The sequence below is a fragment of the Psittacula echo genome (genome assembly GCF_963264785.1).
Source record: "Psittacula echo genome assembly, chromosome: 4".
Lineage (NCBI taxonomy): Eukaryota > Metazoa > Chordata > Aves > Psittaciformes > Psittacidae > Psittacula > Psittacula echo.
In genome coordinates this window covers 83,717,508-83,740,878 of record NC_137738.1, presented here as the reverse complement: position 1 = coordinate 83,740,878, position 23,371 = coordinate 83,717,508, and the positions used below count along the sequence as shown (strand labels likewise).

The 23,371-nt window shown below is 39.2% G+C and overlaps 1 protein-coding gene across 6 annotated transcripts; it reads left to right on the top strand.

Annotated features, from left to right (window-relative positions):
• The first annotated feature begins 1,665 nt into the window (after positions 1–1,665).
• On the top strand, positions 1,666–22,825 carry FBXO9 (F-box protein 9). 6 transcript variants are annotated; one of them, XM_080614750.1, is made up of 14 exons: positions 1,669–1,951; positions 3,708–3,929; positions 5,878–5,951; positions 6,927–7,085; positions 7,451–7,508; positions 10,354–10,453; positions 12,134–12,264; positions 15,643–15,757; positions 16,448–16,566; positions 16,870–16,960; positions 18,000–18,095; positions 18,844–18,937; positions 19,679–19,833; positions 21,130–22,607. In XM_080614750.1, the coding sequence occupies exons 4-14, from the start codon at positions 6,939–6,941 to the stop codon at positions 21,236–21,238; spliced, it is 1,215 nt and encodes a 404-aa protein (XP_080470876.1). In that variant the 5' UTR covers positions 1,669–1,951; positions 3,708–3,929; positions 5,878–5,951; positions 6,927–6,938; the 3' UTR covers positions 21,239–22,607. The 6 variants fall into 6 exon arrangements, 5 of the variants coding, with proteins under 5 accessions (XP_080470878.1, XP_080470876.1, XP_080470875.1 ...); XM_080614749.1 differs by having other exon boundaries at positions 5,874–5,951; XR_013956536.1 differs by lacking the exon at positions 3,708–3,929 and having other exon boundaries at positions 1,666–1,951; positions 5,874–5,951; positions 19,650–19,833; positions 21,130–22,825.
• Positions 22,826–23,371: the final 546 nt, after the last annotated feature.

The window sequence follows — 23,371 nt, the reverse complement described above, 5'->3', positions numbered from 1 at the left end:
ACCTCCTGGACTGTGGCTGGGTTGCTGAGTAGTCCTTCCAGCAAACATCAGGGAAGTTAAAATCCCCCACGACGACCACGTCCTGTGACTGTGAGGCCGCTCTCAGCTGCTTGTAGAAGGCCTCATCAACTTCCTCACCCTGATCTGGTGGCCTGTAACAGACACCCACAACAGTATCGCCCCTGCCAGCCTGCCCCTTAATTCTCACCCACAGACTCTCAACTCGCTCATCCCCTGCCCCTGGACAGAACTCAGTACATTGTAGCTGCTCTCGCACATAAAGAGCAACCCCACCACCCCGCCTGGCTGGCCTGTCTTTCCTGAAAAGGACATAGCCCTCCATGAGTATATTCCAGTCATGTGAGCTGTCCCACCACGTCTCTGTAATTGCCACCAGATCATAATCTCCTGACTTAACACAGGTCTCCAACTCCTCCTGCTTATTTCCCATGCTGCACGCATTGGTGTATAGGCATTTCAAGGAGGGAGCTGAGCTCACCAATTTCACCCTAGCATTATAGGAGGCCTCCCGGTCTTCATCAATCCTAGAGTGCTGCCCCACTGGGGCAAGCCCAGTTACAACCCCATCCCCCTTCGAATCTAGTTTAAAGCTCTCCAAATGAGCCCTGCTAATTCATGCCCCAGCATCCTTTTGCCTCTGTGAGTTAAACCTTTCCCACATGCCATCATCCAGACTGGAGCCTTATAAAACCAGCTGTTATCAAAGAACCCAAAGCCCTGCCTAAAGCACCAGTCTCGTAGCCAATGTTTCGAATGTTTCTATGATTCCCAAAAGACAGGACATTCCAGGCAGGAGAAAAAACTGGCAGCTTTGACTCTTGACACCAAATGAGAAACAGCATTAAGGATCACTAGTTGTATTCATGATGACCCCACCTCAAAAACTCAGCTGCCCTGCTGTCGCCTCAGTTATTGACACAAGGATGCACTCAGTGGCTTCCCTCGCCCTCCCATCCTGTAGCCAGCCAGCCAGGGATTGCCAGAGGGGACACATGCCTCTTGCTCCTGACAACATTCAGGGTTGTGAATACATGAGGGTCCATAGGTCCTACATAAAGACCCATACACGTGGTCTTCCTATAGAACAGGATTGTAATACGGGTTAGAAAACAACAGGTTTAGTCCTATTTTAGAGAACCTGATGAGGTGTACTGACAGCACGTAGTAATTCTGTGCACAAAACTGGATGGAGAGAGGACAGGGGGCTGTGAACCCAACTGTACCTCAGCAGCGCTGCTGCCACACAGGAGCAGCACTCACCGCTCCCCTGCCACCGCGTTTAGCTGCTCTACAACGAGGCCCCGGTCTGACCGCGGTCACCGCGGAAATGGCGGCTCCAACAGTAAGCTCTGCTCCTGCTGACACCTGGCTGAGGGGCCATGCTGAGGGGGCAGGAGGCTGCGCAGGGGGGAAGGACATCTCCGCTTGCCCGCATCAGAGCGGCGGCGGCGGAGCGCTGGACCGGGCTCGCCTTCCGGAGCACTACGCTTCCCAGCAGCCTCTGCCCCACCGCCTGGCGCGGTCGGCCTGGGGACGAGCCACTTCCGAAGCGGGTGCCGCCGCAGGACTACGTTTCCCGACAGGCCCCGCGGCGCGCTGGTCCAGGCGAGAGAGCCGCGGCGGGCTGCGGTGCGCACTGGGACGGGTAGTCCGAGGGGCCGGTGACCGCGCCTCGGAGCGGCCCGCGCGTCAGGCGGCGCTCTGACCTTGCGGGTTTGTCTGGTTATGTGTCTCTGCTGCTCCCGGCCCGCCTGCCCATCACTCGCCGGGAAGATGGCTGCCGTACGCAGGGCCCGCAGTTACTCCCGCTGCGTGGTGCGCTTCTCCGACCGAGAACTCTGCTAATTTCCCCTCGCGGGGACGACACACGGACCGAGCAGGGGGCAGAGACCCCCGGACGGGACAACGCCGTCCGAGCGTTGACAGCATGGTGAGCGGGCCCCGGCCGGGCAGTGCGGCCTGCGGCGGAGCGTGTGCGGGCCGTGGCTCGGCTGTGGCGGTGGGGCTCGGCCGGCGTGGCAGGTGCGGGCGAAGCTCGGCCCTGCCCCGCCGTCGGAGAGCTGGGGGGTCGCTGACTGATACAAGGGGTGTGTGCCCTGGCGGGCGGGAGGAGCGGCCCGCCAAGCCGAGCAGCGCTGCCCTGTCCGCCCGCCCGGGCACAGGGAGATGCCTGCGGGCAGTATGCCGTGCTCCTGGCCGTGATCCCACCCCGGGTAGCTGCGCCGCAAGGAGGCACGGCCGCTTTCCGCAGAGGATTTTGGACTCGTGAGTGGGGCTGCTTGGTTCAGGACCGACCTAGCTGTTCTTAGAAATCCCCGGACAAATCACGGTATCATTTCCGAGGAGCGTGCCCTATCTTTCTCTTTCTTCCCTTCAAAGAACAGATGGCATAAAGTCTCTTCATAATTTTAGCAGCTCCATGGGCCCGGCACTCTACTTACTCGAGTTTGTGAGTTACTGTTGGGTTCAGTATTGCTTTCCTGGCTGCACCTCGATAGGCACTCAAGTATCCACCATGAAAACTTGATCATTCAAAGTTAAACCATTTCTGTCATTCAGGAGGTCTTAAAATGCCTTTCCACCATGATTAAAACAGGTATTTTTTGAGCACAGTGTTGCTTTCACCACATTGACAGGAAAATGAAGCCATTTCCTTGTTTTCATATAGACCCTCCAGTAGAACATTTGCTGTTCATCACTGTTTAGCTATGCCATGCTTGCCTCCCTTAGTTCTGTACAGCTTGAATGTAGCCGTGTTCAGCTGGTGACAGTCAACTTAGAACTCTTTCTGATCTTGGCTTTATTTTGCTGAAACAAAAGATCTGAACTATTAAAGGACTTGGCATTACAGTTTAGTAAGTGATTGTTGTGCTCTGAAGAAAACAGCATGGTTGCAAAACACTTAAACCTAAGCTGTGCAAGTAGCGTTTACAATTGGCAAATGGTCATTTGCATTTGGCAAATGATTTTGAAAGCTTTGCAAACAAATCAGAATCAAATCTACCAAGCTATTTACAAGTCGCAGTCTAATTCAGATGTTTACTTTTGACACGTCAATCTTTTGGCTGCTTGACCGCCACTTTTCTCATGTAAAATTACTTGAGCTGGTCAGTACACACCAAGGATATCTCACTTTCAGTCAGAATAATGTCCGTGTGCCATATGACAGCTGACTTGTAGCAGAGGGAAGGCCAGGAGCATAAAGATGAGCAGCCCAGATGGATGCACTCGGTAGCGGTTACAGTGCAAAGTTCTGTGAACTTTAGAAACTACAATTTAAGTATCATCAGAGCTAGGGTGAGGAGCCAATTTTTAAAAGTTACAACATGCTTTGTAGGTGTGGTCTCATGAGCTGCCTGCTGGTGAAGACCCTTGCTTCGGTGAGACCTGTGTTTACTCATTTATTCTGATTCTAGCAAAACCATAGGGCTTAGCAGATCAAATACATAGCGGAAAGGTTGTTAATAGAGATCAGTTTTCCAGTCCAGTTAGCCATGCAGTAGTAATGTTAATGAGTTGCTTACTGGTAGATTTAGAGGGATGGTCACTTATACTGCCACTGCTGCCAGGAGACAAACCTTTGATATGAGAGGCTTCAGATCACATATGCACTCACTATAGAGGAGGTAGTGATGAAAGTCAAAACTTTGGTTGTAATGAACTTCATGATATTTTTTTTTTGACAGCTTTTAGGCTGTGGACTAGGTCTTCATAATTTGGTGTATTTTTTGTTTGGATTGAGAGCACATTTAAGTTTTAAAGAGCATTGAATGACATTTTGGAAGCAGTTGGTCCAGAACCATGACTGTCTATGACTCAGAAATGAAGGAGAAGGAGGGCAGTTGAACAAAGGGAGCAAAATCAAGACTCTTGAACAGATTACTGAGACAACAAGTTTTGAACATGAGGTAAACATCAGTCAACTTCATAACCTTCTAAATAATTCTAACTCGTACTCTTAAGTTAGTTATTTACGGACTTTATGAGTTAAAGATTTTAATGGGTGTGCCCTTATGTACAAGATCGTATGTTGATTTGGTTTAGAAATTGCTAGTTTCTGCAATTTGCAGATAAAACCAGGCTTGTTTTGCCCAGAGAGCTGACCGGACATAATTCAGCTGAAACCAGTAGCCTTAATCTCTGTGCAGACTTTATTTTTGTCAGCCCAGTGCCGTAATAATGCACTTACAGACACCCATTTCCATGCTAGCTCGTTCCTAGGCTATCTCCTTTTGGCTAGCATAGATGTAATCCCTGGATGCTGAAATAATGTGATAGAACTGCTGTAACTCATAGGGCATTAGCTGCCTGCAATAAAATTCTGGAATCAAACCCCGTGAAATTCCTCAATTATTTACTTCCTGCTTAGAGGTAATGCTGCTTCAGGCTTTGGAGCTTAGGCTTCCCTGTTTTCTCCACTGAGAAATTAAAAATGTACAGCTTTCAAATCAGAATGTAGAAGTAGATGCAACGTATGTTTACTTCAACCAAGCAACACTGGCCACCTTATCAATTGTAAAAGGTAAATTGACTGAGGCATCAGTAAAAACATGTTTACAGATGACAAGCAAATAAGTTTGTGGTGGTTTGGGGAATCAGAGACAAGTACTCCGGGTGAATTGTGAGGAGGTGCTTGTCACCAAGACAGAGAGAACAAACATTGCATTCCCACCAGATTTTTCAGTATTTTGTACTTTGAGCATGAACTTCTAGGTGCTATGAAAGTTTTGTGCATTTTCTGAATACAAGAATGCTTTGATTTCTGCACTTTGTGCAGGAAATAGAGATTTCTTTATGAGAGTTTGGAAGAATCCCACTGACAGAATGTCTCTTGAAGTCTTTGAGCACTATCTACAGTAGGATTGAGTGGGAACCAAAACTTTTGTAAGCGGTTGTGGTAATCTTAATGCCAGGTTTACCTTTTTATAACCTCACTTTGCATTTGTGCTTGCAGAACTACAGATGTGAAACAGTGCAGAAAGGTAGAAAAACAGGGGTGCTTCAGCTGCAGGAAGAACTTTAAACAAATGTCTTAGTAGTGGCATCTTGCTGCTGTTGTCATTGCAGTGGCTGTCACTGATGCTCAGAATTAATTTTCCTTTGGTTTAGTATAGATTCCAAAAGTCTCAGTATATTTCCCAGTGAGAATTTATTGCATCTTTTTGAATTTTGCTCTTAAACTAGCTGTAATTCCTCTGTAGAGCTCTGTCAAGTTTTCTGAAAGATCTTATGTAAGGTCTTATTTGTTTAACCTATCTCACAGCAGTACTGTAAATAAAACCAGCTGTCAAGCTCTCATGCTAGCTTTTTGTTTTCTTTTACAATATATTTTTTGTTTAATTTCTAATATATTTTTTGAGATTCCCATATTGACCCATAATTCTCATAAACTATTTATTGTTACTCAAAGCACTGGTCTTTTGTGCTTTTGTAAATATTAAGCAAATCAGAACCACTGGTTGTCTTTACAATGAGAAGACAGTTATTAAACTTTAATTTCTTGTGTTAAGCATGCTGCTGTTCAATACTGAAGCTTTAGCTCTATGCTTTGATTTAGACACTGACCTTTATTCGGGTATTGTGGCACTGTACTGATGCAAGTCTTCAAGTGATACGTAACTAAGCTGTGTTAGATTGATGTGGCTGAAATACAAAATCCAGCTTCATTGGGTTAATGTAGACAGCAATTTTAAGATTAATTTTTATTATCAATTAATGAACTGTGAGGTAGGTAGGGAAAATGGGAGTATGCTTAAGGGTTTTTTAATGTGTGTCAATGACAGTTTTGATTTTTGAAAGTGCTGTAGAGACTTACTCAGGCTCTATAATCATGTCTGACTGCTCTCTACTAGGCAGAAGGTGAAGAAGATTGTCACTCTGATTTGGTAAGAACCGATGACAATGAAAGACCTGGTGAAGTGAATCTTCAGGTATGTCTCTCATGCTAATGGTGTTTTACAAACATATTACTGGTGTGATTTAAGCTGCATTACTGTGCTCATTTAGTTACCACACATTTGTTGATCTGCCAAATGTTCAATCTGTCTGTTCTTTCAAAAGTGAAATACAAATTCTGCATTGTTTTCCACGTGTCAGATTAAGTCTTCAATTATCTGTATAGATGAAAAGAAAGCTTGTGACAGATCCGGAATTTCTTTGAAGAAGTATAGAAATTGGAGAGCAGTTTCTGTATGGATCGTATTCCAGTTTAAGTTGTCATTCTCTTCTGGAGAAGAAAGTTGATAAAAGCAACGTAATAGAAAAGTGTGTTCTCACTAGATATCTGTGTAGTTGCTTCCCAGAAGTAGTGATGATTGCAAGAGATGTGTAAAGTGTAACTTTAAAGATGCTGAAAAAAATGCATGGCAAGAATTATAACTTACTTTGTTTCACATAGCATAGTCCTTATTTATTAAAAGAGAAAGGAGTGTAAGGTATTATTTGCATATTATGTGAATGACAGCCTTGATTGCTATAAAGCTCAATGTGCCTGTGGACAAAAAATTAGGTTTTCTGAATTTTAATTTGAATAGTTAATTGACTTCTTGCTTAAGATAACTCTGCCTAAACAAGAGCAAACATCGTGTCTAGAAAGTATACTTTTCTATGGAGTCTTAGGTCACAACTATAGTACTAACAATCACTTCTGAAACATCAGTGTTTCTTCTGAGGTGAACAGTGCAGGTAAAAGCACTTATGTTACTGCATGAGATTGAACAGGTATTTGTGCACTTTTTTAAATTTACTATAAAACAATTGCTAATTGTGTCCAAACTCATGGAAACTATTTAAGACTTTGAAGTGTGAAGCGTAATTTTGAAATTCTTTTTTGTGTTTATAATACTCCTCAGAAGATGTATTGTTTGAATATGTGATACTAAGTCAGAATTAATCGTATTTTTTAGGCAGAGCTCCAGATGTTCAGAGCTCAGTGGATGTTTGAGCTTGCCCCAGGTGTGAGTTCTAGTGGGCTGGAACCTCCACCGTGCAAAGCATCTTCAAAAGGACCTGGAGTAAAGTCTGTAGATGCTAGAAGGACACAAGAGATAGCAAAAGAGGAAAAGGTACAAAGACATAAATGTATAATTTGGGGATTTTTTTGTGTGTGTGTGTTTATGTTAGTATTGCAATATAACTGTCATAAAAGCTAATGCTGAATTATATATAGAGAAACAAGAGAGGTGATTAACCTGTTGTCTCCGTACAAATGTCTTTCCATAATCCTACACTGATTTTTCTAGTTTTTGTTCTTGGCTTTGTGTCACCTTCCCAGTCTACTTTCTTAAAAGCTGTAGGTAAGGAGTGAGCAGCAGGAACTTAGATAGTTTGTTGATTGGAAGTTTCAGTTATGGCTTGTAGCATACTCTAAGTAAAGGGACATTGCACTTGTAAGGAACTTAAGAACTGGTCTGTGTAATTTGTTTTGCAGGCAAAAGAACTTTTCCTGAAGGCAGTGGAAGAAGAACGAAATGGGGCCCTTTATGAAGGTAATGTGAAATTAAGGTAATGTGAAAGTCTACAATGAACATCTTTATTGCAGCAGAATTTAACCCTCTAATTTATGTGCAGGACGGCATGATGCCAGTGAACTTAAACTGCAGGCTAATAGTAATTTGAGAGCTCAAATACTCAGATAAGCAAGCACACTTGCTATAAAAGGAACACAGTCCTAAGGCTGAGGTGAAGCTAAAGTGAGATCAAGAGAATAATCTTTAGCTTTCAGACAAAACAGCAGCATTTTGAAATCTGGCAATTTAATGAAGCACTGGATTGCTCCTTCGTGTAACATACTGCTTCTTATGACTTTTCTAACATGAAATAAGCATAGTAATTAATCAAGGCAATATATTTCCTGTGCTCACAGTTTTCTTCATTTCACTTTGAACAGAACTACTTAACCCATGGAATGTTTTGTTGTTTTTTTGTTTGTTAAATTTCCACAGCATGCTAAAATAGCTTCTTTTAAGAATTCCTGAAGCAAATCTTTAAATCTGGTAGTCTTACGAGGTTTGCCATAAATATTTAAGATACTTAGCTTGCTTGCCCTCTTGCTGTCAGCATTGGTAAAACTGCAAATTCAAAGTTTTCTTCCTCATATTTAGTTTTCAGAATATGTAGAGTAAGAAGCCCATTCTAACTTCAAGTCCTGTAGGTCTGTAGTGGAAATACCAGTTTCTATTTCTTCTGTGGCAAAAGAAAGGAACACAGGACATACATGCCATCCTGCTCGTCCACTAGAGGTTTTGGCCGCCTTGGTTCAAGTGCAGGTGCAACATATGTCGAGATATGCAGAACTCTGGGAGCTCCTGAACTCAGCCACCTGTTGAATACAAAATTTCATCTCTGCCATGGAAGTTTTCTTTCCCTTGCAAGGGATTTCTGGTTGTTGTTCCAGATCTCAAATGAACTGAGTGACATAAGAGTCCCCAGTAGGTAAGAAAAGTAGTTGATCAGTTTCTAATTTATTACATGCTTTTACAGGGCAAAATTATTTCAGGCGAAGGTATTTTGTGTTTGGTATAATTAAATGCACAGTAAAAAAAGACATCAGAACTAAGTCTGGTATGTAATCTACCATATAGGAAATCATGTAGTACACTATAAAGGTTCTTTCATACCAACAATTTCCAAGTAAATTTAAAAACAATATGTGACTAAAGCAGTCTGTTTAAGCATTGTGCATATAAAATGAACACTATAGCTTGAGTGTACTCTTTGTATGTTAAACATAGCAGCAGAGAAGTAGTAACATCTAACAGTTGCTTTCACAGATGTGTTTTAGGCATCTGGATTGCATGAATATGAATCCATTTTTTCTCATTTGAATTTGATTTGAGACTTAAAGAAACAAAACTGAACTGTTCCTACACATGTATCTATATGAGACCTTAGAGACAAGGTCCTATGCCAGACACAGATACATTATTGAGCACATGTCAGGACATCTGTTTTTAGTCCACACCTTTTGATCTGCTGATGTGGCTCAGGTCACCAGAATCCAAGTGACATTTCAGCCTGCTTCTGAAATCTGCTAACAGCTGACGTATGTGAGACAGCTATGTGCAGCAGCTTGTTCATGTTTAAGTACAGTACAGGTGTTGCTGCAAGATGAAATGCTAAAGTTGACACTGATCTCAGTTTAGCTGACTCCTGGTATTCCTCATCCTCATCAGCTGAAGGATACTACTTGTCAGTCACCAGCCCTGAAATGAACTTGAAAAAATAGGAACATTTATTTGCCCCAAAATCAGGCTTCTCAGACTCACTAGTGTGTTAAGTTCTGAGCTCCACACTCATTGATATTTTACTTTGGGTTTTGTTTTCAAGGGTCCAAACTGAGGGAAAGTTGCCCTCTGATCAGCATGTGGGAATACAGAGACATGAATATTTATATGATGTTAATAGTGGTATTAAAATGACAGTGTACATACAATGAATCCACTTATAGGATCCACAGAGTTAACTCAAAAGAAAGATGCTCTGCAGCTTAAATAATGGTTCATTCCCATAGGGTGATTTTCCTGGGCCCATTTCTCTACTTGTGTTTGTATCGTCTTTGGAGTGTTAAAGGCAGAAGTACTTCTCTGTGTGCTAGAAGAAATCCAGTCTGTCAGTTTTACCTTCACATCCCATAATCTTGTGCTTGCTGCATAGCTTTTTGACAAGGCTTCTTTCCTCTAGTCAGGTTCTTCACCCTCCATGAAGTGGCTTGCTTCATTGCTTTCTGTAACTTCCAGGGTTTTGCTACAGTAAAATTTACTTGTGTCTGTTGTTAAGTTTTAAAATTACAACACTGTCTTGCTGATGTTTCTCACCTCCATAATGTTGTATATGTGTGAGTGACTGCACTGTACAGGGACTGCACAGTGACTGCAGGACTTTAAGGTACTTGCATCATTCAAATTTGTTTTCATGTTCCTCATGGTTACTTATGAATATAATGCCTAAAATCTGTATGGCGTGTGGAGAAAGCTTTGTAAGTGCTGGGCCACAAACTAAATCAGGACTTTTTAATGTTTTAGTGTAAAATTTTGTGCTGCATAATTGAATTAGTAGTAGTTAAGGTAAATCTATAAAAGATGAAGCGCATCTGAGGGAGCTCTTTATCCTGGAAAAATACATTACATTTTAGTTTGGAAAATAGGTGCTTAATGTACCTCTCTTCTATATCGAATTTAAACCTAATCAGTTTAGACTAAATAAGATTTACTAGGCAAAGGCATTTTCTGCCTTTTTAATGCTTTTAGCTGAAGCCATCTCTGAAAAAACCCTTTGCTTCGATGTGCTAGTGTAGGTATCAGACATGTTTAAACACTAAACCTTTATTTTCAGCCATCAAGTTTTATCGTCTAGCAATGCAGCTTGTACCTGACATAGAGTTTAAGATCACCTATACACGGTCCCCAGATGGTGATGGAGTTGGGAACAGGTGGTAAGTATGAAAATTTACTAATTAAGTGCATAGGAGTACTGAAACCTGAAATTTTGTTTCTAAAGCACATGAATGCTGTGCTGTGCTGCACAGTTGTAAGTTTCTCAACATTTGGAAAACTTGTCCTCTTTCATTTGAATAGGCTGCTGCTACATAGAAAGTTTACAGATGCATTAGTCCAAGGAGGACTTTTCTGCTGTAGTTCAAAGAAAGTAACAGGCTTTGTTTTTGCAGATAGTTAAATTCAGTGAAAGTTTTACAAATAGTTACATTGTCACTTAAAAAAAAAACAAAACAAAAACCACCCAATTTTTCACTTTATGACTTTTGATTTCTGAGTTGTGTTTTTTTACACATTTGGGATCATGTACAAAATTGTAGGTGGCAAAAAGATCAATTAGTAGAGGCTTTGTACCATGGAATAAACATAGTAATTAAGCAAGGGAATATACTACCATTCTTGTGCTAACACATCCAATGGAGAGCATTTTCAGTAAGTAGAGCAATATATTTAGGAGCTCATAGATTGAGTAGTCTAGCCTTTCCTCATTGCAAGCAGTGGAATACCTCTGGCCTAAGCACATCCAGATGTGTAGCAGCTTAAGGCTGGCCTGACTTGAGCCCAAGACATAACATTTGAGGACAGGATTCGGGTTAGGGCCAGAACTTCTGTTATTTTTCAGATACCATAGTGAAGACAACCTTACGATACAGAGCTTTCCAATTCACTGCTTACTGATAGCGGGCATAAATGCTCCTGATAACTACAAGAAATGAAGAGTTGTAAAACTGAAGATAAAGGAGGAAAGTCCAGTCATGTTCGTGCGGTATTACTCACTCAGTCTTGTTGCCCTAGGACATGACAGCTTCAGTGCAGTAGTTGACTCAGTATAAAAGAGAGTAATATGAGCTAAGTGCTTTCTTTAGTTTCAGAACTAACATGAAATCTTTGCTGTGCATTTGTGCACTAGGGAAAATACTGGGTGATAAACTACAGTCATATAAAAATTTTGGTTTCCTTAAGATTATATTCTTCTTTCAGCATCATTTTCCTACTCCATTAAGCCTCTGTGACTCTGGGGGTGTTGATCTGCTTGAGGGTAGGAAGGCTTTACAGAGGGATCTGGACAGGTTGGATAAATGGGCTGAGGCCAGTGGTATAACATTCCAAGGAGAAGTGCCGGCTCCTGCATTTGTGTCACGACAATCCCATGCAATGCTACAGGCTTGGGGTTGCTCTTCAGTGAATAACGCAGGAGTCAAAAAAAAAAAAATCCCTAATTGTTTTCAGAATCTTACATTGTGACAAAATACAACTTCCTGTCAGTTATAATTTATTCCTGTATATGGCGTATTTTAGAGAAAGTAAAAGAGGAGGTTTTTCTTCTTATGGAATCAAGCAGTTCTTCAGTGACTTCACTAAAAATGGTGAACTCTTAAATACAAAAAGGAACTGGAATTAAAGAAAGTTGGTACTGGCAGAGGGATGCCAGCAAAATCTAAATGAACTTGGTAAGATTGCAGTAGGTGTTTTATAGTATGTTGAAATCAGATTTCTTCAAAAACATACAGGAAACAACTATATTAAGTACGGGTAAGACAGTGGGTTGGTGCCAAAAGAACGATATCTGTTGGTATGTTTTGTCCAATATCACAGTGTTGGCATTCCCCCTTTTCTAGTGTTGAGGATAACAAAGAGGAGGACAAGATGGCTGATCTCCTGTCGGATTTCCAGCAGCAGTTGGCTCTTCAGGAATCTTCAGTCAAACTTTGTCAGCCTGAGGTTGATGCCAGCCAAACCCATATCTCAGGTATGACTTAAGATACACTCAGTGTGAGGGTTCAGTTTCATGTTTCACTCAATTAAAGCATGTCTCCTTCATTCTAAAGCAACTTTTAAAGAAATGTACACACTATCTGTTTACTTTTATAGTTAGATGTAAAAGAAAAAAGATCATCAACTAGCTAAACAGATCTTGCTTTCATACATGATTTTACCTTTATTGCACAAGGTTCTCTATATAGTAGTACTACTAAGTAGAATTTTTCAGGATCAGTCATACTTAAAAGTAGCAACTTCTAGGAACACAATTGCTGAAGTAAGTGTATTCCAGTTTTCCTTCCAGTTAATGTTTGAAGAAGTGAAATGTAGGTTTGTTTTTGGTTTTGTTTTGGTTTTTTTTTTTTGCAAATACTTGTTAGAATTCTGAAGTCTGAAAAAGAGGGAGCTGTTCTGTGAAGAATGTGCATCTTTGCATTTCCTGTTTTATCTGATTTTGTATCAGATCTTTACAACAAACATGTTTTCAGGTTCAGCAAGACTGTATAACATAGCTAGAAAGGCTTTTGCAGGGTAAAGCTTTTCAGTACTTCAATTCCAAGATAGTCATCCTGAGAGTTCCTTGAAAGATCTAAACCGTAGAAAGTATATATGTTAGAGACTCTCTTAAAATGAGATGCTGATTTGCATCCCGAATTACCAGTTGCTCTTGGAAATCTTATTCTGATCGCCTCTGTTCTGCTCAAGGAAGGAAAATAAATGTAGCAAGCTGTTAAAGCATAAATTTTAACAACTTCGGCATTGTACACATGAGAAAGCATCTTTCATTTTTTTTTTTTTTTTTTGCCAGTAAAGTCAATATTGTAGACGTTACTGTAAAATGATCTCAAGAGATGTCTCTTTTAAGCAGCAGTCTTGGTCTCTGTCTAGTTACGTTTTCTGCCTTCCTGCCAGTCCTTTGTTACAGTATCTTGTTTACTAACTGTTTTTAGCAGAATGAAAACTCTTAAGATCATGATGTCTGCTTCAGAAGTTAGTAGGCTAGAATGATGACCGTTCCTCTTGGTCATCACAGTAGTACAATAGTCACAGAATTCAGGAGCCCAATATAAATTGAAACAGTGTGAAATAACAGATTTGGTTGAATGGATTTTCTGTGTTCCATTTTACATTTTGTTGACGTTCATAATCTTGGAATGCCAGTTAACCCTTTGTACAGGACAGGATCAGACTTCTGCTATGTAACTGACATACTGAATATATTTACTTCACCTCCTGTCGTGGTTTAAACCCAGCCACACAGCTCGTTCACTCCCTCCCCCCTCTTTCCTTCCCCCACTCCTGAAGGGATGGGGAGGAGAATCGAAAGAGTGCAACTCCCACAGGTTGAGGTAACAGTTTAGTAACTGAGGTATAACACAAATCACTACTGCTACCACCACTAATAATAATGATAAAGGAAATAACAAGGGAAGAGAATACAACACCTCATGACCTGTCGACCGATACCTCGTCCCCCACCCAGCAGCGATCTAGCCATTCTGGGTAACTCTCAGTTACATCCTGGGCATGACGTGCTCTGGTATGGAATACCTCTTTGGCTAGTTTGGGTCAGGTGTCCTGTCTCTGCTTCCTCCCAGTTCCCCTCCTCCCTGGCAGAGCATGAGACTCACAAAGTCCTTGGTCAGACTAAACATTCTGACCAGCAACTAAAAGCATCGGTGTTATCAGCACTGTTCCCAGGCCGAAAGTCAAAAACACAGTGCCGCGCGAGCTACTCGGAGAAAAAATGACTGCTACTGCTGAACCCAGGACACCTTCCTAGTGTACAAGCAATTTTTCATATTAGTTTTGTTGTTGTTTTACACAAGTAAAGCTTAGGGCCAAGATAACATTCTTCACCAGAAATACTGTATTTTCTCTACAGGGTGTGCCCAGTATCTGAAGCAAAGTGTCTTAATGATCCCTAGTTTACTAGAAACTTAGAAACATGGATGATAAGATGGATAATCAAAGTCTTTGGCTGACGAGTGACTATCTAATAAGAGGTTTTTAATCCTTTGCATCTTCCATTCTCCAAGGCACTAATTGTTCACATACCAAAGTGCTCATAAGTTGCCAGAGACTGTTTTGTACCTTGTAGCCATAATCTGCACAACAGTTTTTTTACACTGGAACATTACTTTAGTGGTTACAAATACAGCAGATATATGACTTCTCAATAACAAAACATAGAATTAAGTCAGATTCATGAAAGGAGATATGTGTTAAATGAATACAGAACTAGTGCACAGTGATGTTATGTACTTTTTATCATGTTAGTATTCTGAAATGTGAAACTTAAGTTTCATCAAATTTTATAGCAAAACCAATCTCATTGGATTTGTGGGAATGCAGCAGTGCAGTCTAAAAGAAAAGTTCTGAAAGTTTGAAAAGTTCTTAAAGAAGCATATTCTTTTCACTAACAATCAGTATTCTATTAAATTGCAGTCTCTGTCACAGTATTTACAACTAGTTACTGTTTAGTGTACCTTTGTGCCACTCAGCTGCTTTCTCCGTTTAAACTCAAAACAGTTACACTGAGTAAAATCATGAAGTCTTAAATGCACGTGCTGCTATAGTTCAAGTCATAGGCTCTGGAAAGAAGCAGTACTTGGAAATAAATGAAGTATAATTCCTGGTGGTATAAGAGAAGCAGAAAAAAAAAAAAAAAAAAAAAAAAAAAAAGAAGAAGGAATTTTGCCTTAATTTTCCAGGGCTTTTTCACTGAATGCTAGGAAAATTATCATATGATCTTGTGGTGCTTTGATGAGGATTCTGTCATTATCTTGTGTTACGTTAGAAAAAGTAGTTCAATACTACAATGATGTGTGATAGCATTTTCAATCATTGGAGCCGTACCACAAAATATAGAGTGATATCATATCAATTTCATAGTGGATAGGTTGGGCTTAGGACCTCCTATCCAGTACTGACCCTGACCTGAGCTTATTTTAGCTTGGCATGCAAAAGTAATATGCTTTGAGCTAATGTTACACACTAGGTCAGTTTGAAGAAATTACTGCTTCACAGTCACTGTGCGTGGGCAATATACCTGTGGGATTTTTGGTGTAATACCTTACAGTTGTGGATATTTGTGGTCTAAAGCTATGTTTTACCCTATTATCTTGCTGTAATGCACTTCTGGCTCTTGATTTTTGTGCTTTCATTACGTGACTTTTTTCTAAATGTCGTGACTTTTTCAATTAAAGGTTGCTTGGTTTTTTTTTTTCTGTTCCCTGGCTGCCATGTGAAAACATTGAATTTTTTTAATGGAAAGTCAGAACTTCAGTAATGGTCAAGCCTGGATTGTAGATAACCTGTTGATTTATAGGCTACCATCTCACAAGGATTTATTTTCTCTTTGCAGTGTTGCCTATGGAAGTACTAATGTACATTTTCCGATGGGTGGTTTCAAGTGACTTGGACTTAAGATCATTGGAGCAATTATCTCTTGTTTGTCGAGGATTTTACATTTGCGCCAGGTATTGTAGATAAGTTATCTAGAGTGAAGCTTGTCTCTGCTCTAGGGAAGAAGAAAGCACTTTTTTATGCTCAAATATGTGTAAACTATGTAGAGGTGGAATCCATAGAGCGAAATTGCTTGTGTTGGAAAGGTGGGTTTATGGATTTTTTTGCTTTTATGGTGCTAAAATGTACATGTTGGAGTATGCCTTGCTTTTTCTTCCTGTGGCAGTTTTCATGTTATGCTCCTCACAGTGCTAATCAGCTTTCGAATACACCACTAATGGTATGTTAGATAGATGAATTCACTGTAATAAAAGATGTTATTGGAAGTCTTACTTGCTCTGCTCCGAAAGTTAGAGTTGCAAGATCTCCAAAATAATGTTTGTTGTGTTGACATCCTGATATGCCCACTCAGAGCAGTGACAGGCTGCTGCAACATTGTTGTTCTGTACTTGGCTGAAAATGGCATTGTGTTCTTGAATTTCAATGGGACAAGGGAGTAGCTTTCAAATGCTCCAGGACTAAGTAAATAAGTCAATGTTTTTAAATTAAGAGCTATTGTTGTTCAAGAAAGTTTCTTTCAGTTGCATCCAAACAAAATAATGGAGTGTATATATATATATATATATATATACACTTACATACATAAAAGCTAAACAAGGTTTTCAGAAAAATTACCGGGTTTGCTTTTTTCTCATTTTCACTAGAGATCCTGAAATCTGGCATCAAGTCTGTTTGAAAATATGGGGTAGGAGCTGCAATAAGCTTGTTCCATATACCTCTTGGAGGGAAATGTTTTTGGAGAGGCCTCGTGTTCGATTTGATGGTAAGGTGTACTTTTGGATATAGTTTTGTTTGTTTGGTTTTTTACTGCATGTAACAGTGACAGAAGCAATCAGGTGGGTTTGATGTTTTTGACGTTGTTAGACCTAATCTGAATTTGTTTGGGCTTTTGAATCTGTAGAACATCTAAACAAAAGGGAAGGGTGCAAGGGAAGAAAATAAAAACCTTCCATGTATCTAAGTAACCAAAGTAAGCTCAAAAGATTTAGATTATTGTTATTTTTTCATCTTAAATATTCTATGTACTAAATTTTTGTTTGTGTAATTCTATCTTCCTTTCCTGTAGGTGTCTATATCAGCAAGACAAAATACATACGTCAAGGAGAACAGTCACTTGATGGTTTCTATAGAGCGTGGCACCAAGTGGAATATTACAGGTAGAACTGTAGTACAATGAGTGAGTGAAATGTTTCTCTCTCTTTAAGTTTTTTAAATCCAGCCCTCAATATCACAAACACTAATCATTCTGTAAAACTCAGTGGAACTACCACAATGTGTAAAGCTATGTTTATTTTTTGAGAATAGGTCTTAAGAAACAGAATTTATTATTATAATTAGAGATGGACTTAGAAACACATTTCATCCTCAGTTAACCATTTCATGTGGATAAAACTTAAACAGTAAAGAACAGCAATACTTGCCCACATATTTTTTTAATCCAAATTACTTGTGTTTTATGTTTCCAATGTAGTAATTGTTTTCAGCAAAAGGAAAAGAAGCGATTATACAAGAATTGTCTTTTAACTTACTTTTAACTGGTTGTAAATAATCAAGAGGCTGGGCTGTCTCAACTTGCTCTTAATACCTTGCCATTTGTTTTCTCAGCCTGTTTCTATGCTGTTCTCCTCTTGCTGTGGCCAGCATTTGTTGTTCCATTCTGTTGTTCCTTCTGAGGCTGGAAGCTGTTACTAGAAACCATGGAATCTTGGGGCTATTTCTGTAGTCTCACAAACAGTAGTGTAGTGTCTTGAGTACTGCAGGAATTGATCAGATCCCAGAACCTGAAAAAGTCCACATGACATTGTCCATAACATGTACTGTTAACAGTAATAAAGATTTTGATGCATTTGTCTCAATGGATGCTCTGAGTGGAGAAACTTACTTCAGGGCAGTTTTGCTTCCAGGGTGGCCTTCTTGTTTTGATAGAGGTGAAAAAAATCCTGAACTTCTTCCCTTTTTCATAACTCTTCATAACTTCATCTTTCAATCTTCAAAATTCTCTTTTGGTTTCTGCTCTGTTTTTTTTCTGTTATATCATGCGTGAAGAAATGTATTTTCAAATCCTGTTACCTAGTAAGTTCTGTATCCTTCTGGGAAACATCCTGTGATTTATTAAAAAAAATCCTGAACAACCCACAGCACAAAAGAAAAAGGATATGTTTTCTAGGTTTATGTTGTGTAATTATATTTTTGCAGGTATTTGAGATTCTTTCCAGATGGCCAAGTTATGATGCTAACAACACCTGAAGATCCTCAATCTATAGTTCCTCGCTTACGGACTAAAAATACAAGGTTATTGAAATAAAATTCATCTTGCTTTTACTTGGCAATTTCTGTTTACTTTTGTCTCAGATTCTGTATATTGGCTTATCAAAACAGGAGTAAAAATACAATGTTATTTATATTATAGATATTTATAGTTCTCTTCTGAGAATTAAAAAAAACTTTTACTTGTATGCAAAGATACCTTTGTATTTAAGGTGCTGATACGGTAATTACATTTCCTTTGCAGATTATGTGACTTTAGACTTTGAAAGGAGGTAGATGGAAGAATATATGCTATTAGCTTGGTGGCTTTAGAATCCTTTTGAAGATAATATTTCGTTATTGACTGCCTTCTCGTAATTCCTTGACGGTTTGAAGGAAAGTGAAGATTTTAGTGGGATAAGACTCAATTATTGCTTGATTTCTTTATGATGTTTGCACAAACTTGTTGAAAGCAGAGAAAATTGTTACTTCAGAACGGGTTTGAGCTGTTCCTTGGAAGTCTGAAAGCATTTAGCAGTAGGCTAGGTAGAACTGACTAAATTATCTTTACTGTCCTATCTGGGAAAATGAAAAGCAATCTTCCAAAATGCTTCTATCATATCGTCAATGAGCCTGGTACTTTACTAAATGGAAATAAAATAATAGTTTCCGTAATTACAATATGCAGCCAGTCTTCTTTTCATTGCTGATATTTGTATCGTAAGTACATCACTCTTCTGAGACACAGAGTGTTTTTTATGTCCTTGACCCTATGCTCCTCGTAACCTTCCAGAACGGATGCAATCTTGCTTGGCCATTATCGCCTTTCCCAGGAAACAGACAATCAAACCAAAGTATTTGCTGTAATAATGAAGAAAAAAGAGGAGGTAAGTAGCAAAATAGAATAGAGGAAAAATAGTGTAAAGATGGGGCTTTTTAGTTTTTTTTTTTTTTTTTCCCTCAGACTGAATATTTTAAGGCACGCGAAGATTTGCATTACACCAGCGGATTAAGAAAAGAATTTTTTAAATGGTTGAAAAATAAATCACCGTGTTTATTTACGTCTTACATTTCCCCCCACCCCCATTTTATTAGGACAGATAAATATCTGGTTCACATTTGCACAACGTTTTTACCCCTAAAGTCTTAATTGCTGTGCGTGGTGCTATTAGGTAGTTTGGGAGCATTCTTAATAGACAGAAGGGCAGAATGAAGAGGTCATGTTCTGAGATCAGCTTTAACTGTATGCAGTTCTGTTCCTCAACATTAAATAAAACTAAGCAGTATTCATTAACTGAACTCTGAATGATTTGGTTAACTTCATATCACAGTTACACCAACTTTATATTTTCTGACTAACAACATGTCTGTAAAGAGAAACTTGTGAAAATTTACAAGTGTTACATTATGTTACAGTGAGTTTACATAGTTTTAGTGCTGTCCTCCACACTTAATCTTACTTTCTGTGAGAACTTCTTCTATAATTAATGTCTAAATTGATGTATTTTCAAAAAATACCAGTACTTGCTTTTAAGTATGAGGGTCCTCACAGTTACTTAGGCATCAGGATAAATAGTTACATAATGTGTTTCTTTGTAGGTCATGATACTTCTTTCCTCTTTGTACAGAAACCAATTGACTGCCCCAAATGCAGGTATTTCCGACGTGTTCCTGCACAAGAAACAGATTACAGCTTTCATGTAGGACTACAGTTGTGCTCCAGTGGGCGCCAAAGGTTCAACAAACTTGTCTGGATACATCATTCTTGTCACATAACTTACAAGTAAGTAAATGGAGAATAAGGTCAAAGAAGGATACTTACCTCCAGAAGCACAGGTCACATTAATTTGTCTGGTATTAAGTATAGAAGATGTAAAGACTGTGAAACATAGGAGACTTTAATGAAATGTCCTGAAAACAGTAACTGGTCTTGATTTGACAGACTGTAATGAACTTTAAGAAATCCCAAGATTTACTAACTTCTTATAAAGGTATAGGAAGTTTCTGAAGTGGTAGAACTGCAGTATTTTAGCCATTATGCACAGTGTTTGGATGATTTCAGAACTGAATGGAATGACTTAGTGTGGTGTACTAGTAAAGAGGTTTGGAAAACATACATTAATTGAGATACATTTCTTTTCCTCTCTGAGCGTGCAAGCCAGAAATGTCTGCACCCTTCATGTGAGAACTGTAACATGTACAAGCTCTGTAATCCAGCAGTGCAAAATATGGGCATGTGTCCAGCTGTTCTTATCACTAACCAAGTGAGAGCCACTGTTCTTGCACCTCAGGCTCTAAATTACTGTCAAGTTGCCTGTCCAGATGTTAGATGTCGGCATTTAGGGTGGATTTAGGCATTGTCTCCCAGTCTTCTAAATCTTTATATTCAGTGTTCTTATAAGGACATAACTCAGCTATTGAACTGTAAGTATATAAACCTAGGAAGTAAACTACTGGTGGTTGGGAGTATAGGTAATTTCCATAAACAGAAAAATGACTTTTTTCATTTTTTTCAGAAAAATGACAGTTTTTCATACTTTATTTATGAAGAAGTTGCAATATCACAGACATTCTTTTCAGTGTTGATTTTCTGTACTGCCTGGGTTCTGCTCTATCTCTCAGTATGGTGGTGACCTTTTGAAACTAGAATAAGGATGAATATAAAACACAGCTAGGAGGGCATATGCTTTTTGTCACTGATGTTCAGAAATACTTGATTTTCTTGTTTTTAAAGTTTTGCAAACATGGTTTTTACTGTCACTCTAATTCAAGGATCTAATTGAAACAAATGAACGGGTTTTTTTACTTCAATATTGATATGGTGACTTGAGTGACATCCTGCACTGTTTCAAGTCTAGGAGCTAATAAGAATGAAAGAGGAAAGTGGTTTCTTTGATATTAAAATAGAAGTGTATAGTGTGATTTGGCCAGCATTCAAATGCTCTCAGAACAAGGCAGCATGAAAGACACATTCTGGCTGTAGTTTGGTGCACACACTGTACTGTGAAACATGATTGCATTATAGAGGGCTTCAAACAGCAACTTGTGCCTAATTTAGCTTCTACAATACTCTTTGCAGATCGACTGGTGAGACAGCTGTTACTACTTTCGACATTGACAAAGTGTACACCCCTTTGTTCTTTGCACGAGTGAAGAGTTTTACTGCATTTTCAGAAAAGCCGCTCTAAGAAACGCCTTTTCCCCTCACAACTCTTGCATGAATAAAAGGTTGTAGCTAATGAGCACTTAAGTTATAAATGTGTATATATTTGGTACATTTTAAAATTTTAGGGAATTTTTTGAAGACAGTATGTTCTATTTGATTATGAATGGCCAGGGTTTTATTTTGAGATCAAGCTTATGAGTATTAAGCACCTTTACTTTGTGACAAGAATTTGATAACAAAATTCTGTTGTTTGTTTTGTTTTGCATTTTTCTTCTTGAACAGATTTTGTAAATCAGTCTGCTTAAAATTTGCATTTTCATCTGCCTGGACACTGGTTTGTCCAAAAGGAATTATTATAAGAAAATCTCACTGTCCATGGGACAGTGTGTGTGGTCTCTGGTGAAGGCTTGAAATGTGAAGAAGAGAAAGTTGTCTGGTATCTGTTAAACTGTGTGATTTAAAAGAACTTCAAATAAATGTTTTCTTTAAATTAAACTTACTTTGTTTGCCTTTAAGATCTGGCATTTTGTCAACATCAACCTTAAGGCTAAAAAAAAAAATCGAGGACAAGCAAGCATGGAGTATAAAATCTAACTGTGAAGGTACATCCCCACCAATGCAGTGATGTTGGTTGGTGATAAATTCAGTTTGATTTTGATAGAAGGTCGGTGGGGCCTGCCTTCTCGACAGGACAGGCATGAAGGGGAGTGGGATGTGGGCAGTGAGTTGTTCTCTTATACTGTAGGATGACTTTGCAGAGTACGTGGCTCTGCTTGGGAAGTGCTGCAGTGCAATGGTGAAATGCTGGTGTATACTGCGTGTGCATTGGCTAGGTCTGAATGCACAGCTAAGCAGGGCTCACTTGGACCTGGCTGTAATGTGTTTTAACCCTTCACCTAACCTTGCTACAGATACTATAAACGCTTTGAGCATTTGTTGTACTAAGATGAATTTTGAGGCTGCTGTAGATGTTCAGGTGCTGTGTACTGCTAGTGATAAAGTGTACCTTGAGGTTTGGTGCAGGCACTGTTTGCTGCGTCTCCTGCATTTGTAGCCTGGGGGGGTGTAGTGCAGACGCTGTAATACCGCTTGTGTATGTATCTTGGATGCTGAAAGAACTGAATCTATTTAGTGTAGTTTTTAAAAGCCATTTTGCATAATTTACCTTTGAACGTCTCCTTTAAAATAGTGACCTGGACTTGAGGATTGAAATGTGACAGTTGTTGAAAGAACTATACTTGGTCCATAATTTATAAAGTGTATCTTTGCAAGGAGCTACATGATTAAAAATACATCAATAAATCATGATTTTGAACATGCAATCCCTTGCAATTCCTTATTTTGACAAGAAATTATTTTCCTACAGTTAAAGATGATTAGTTAGGAATTAGCATGCATAAGCTACATGCTAGAAAAGATTGAATTAATTCGGTAGAATTAATATCTTAATCTCTTACATTACTTACAGGTTATCTGAGAAAAGTAGAGAAGCTTTTGGGTATGTGAGTTCTAATAGGATGTGTATATCTGAAACTATATGCTTTTTCTAGGTAATTAACAAGACTCTGCCTACAACCCTTCTTTGGCCTATGTCCTTAAACTGCAATTGCACTATTACTTCATACAACAGCATTTAATAAAGAGTGTACCATGTTCTCATTGCTGAACGATTACTTAGAATATCAACTTCCATGTTTTGAAGTATTGCCAAGTTTGTAAACAGGGAAGCATGTTAGTTAGGTACATTACTGTTGAGGGTGAAAGACAAAGATCTGATTCTGCCTGCTGATGAATATCAGAAGTTTTTGTCACAAAACTCAGAAGATGATTATTCATTTAGATATAGTTTTGTCCAGTAACCAAGTTGGGTGTAATAGAAGAGCTTTTTGAGTCAGAGCTTTTTGAGTCAAAGCTTTTTTCATAGCAAGACTTACCTGCTGCTTCTGAGCTTTTGTTTTTTCTTGCCTTGACCATGTGTTGGAAATACATTCTGAGTGGAAAGGAAAAGCTGGCTAATGTCCTGTTATAAATTGAGATGTTGATTCAATGGAAGTCTCAGGCAATGATGAATTTAAGATTATATGAAGCATTCCTTCACCAAGAAAATCATGTGAGCCTTCTATCTGTGAGACAGCTGCAATTAATATGCTTGCTC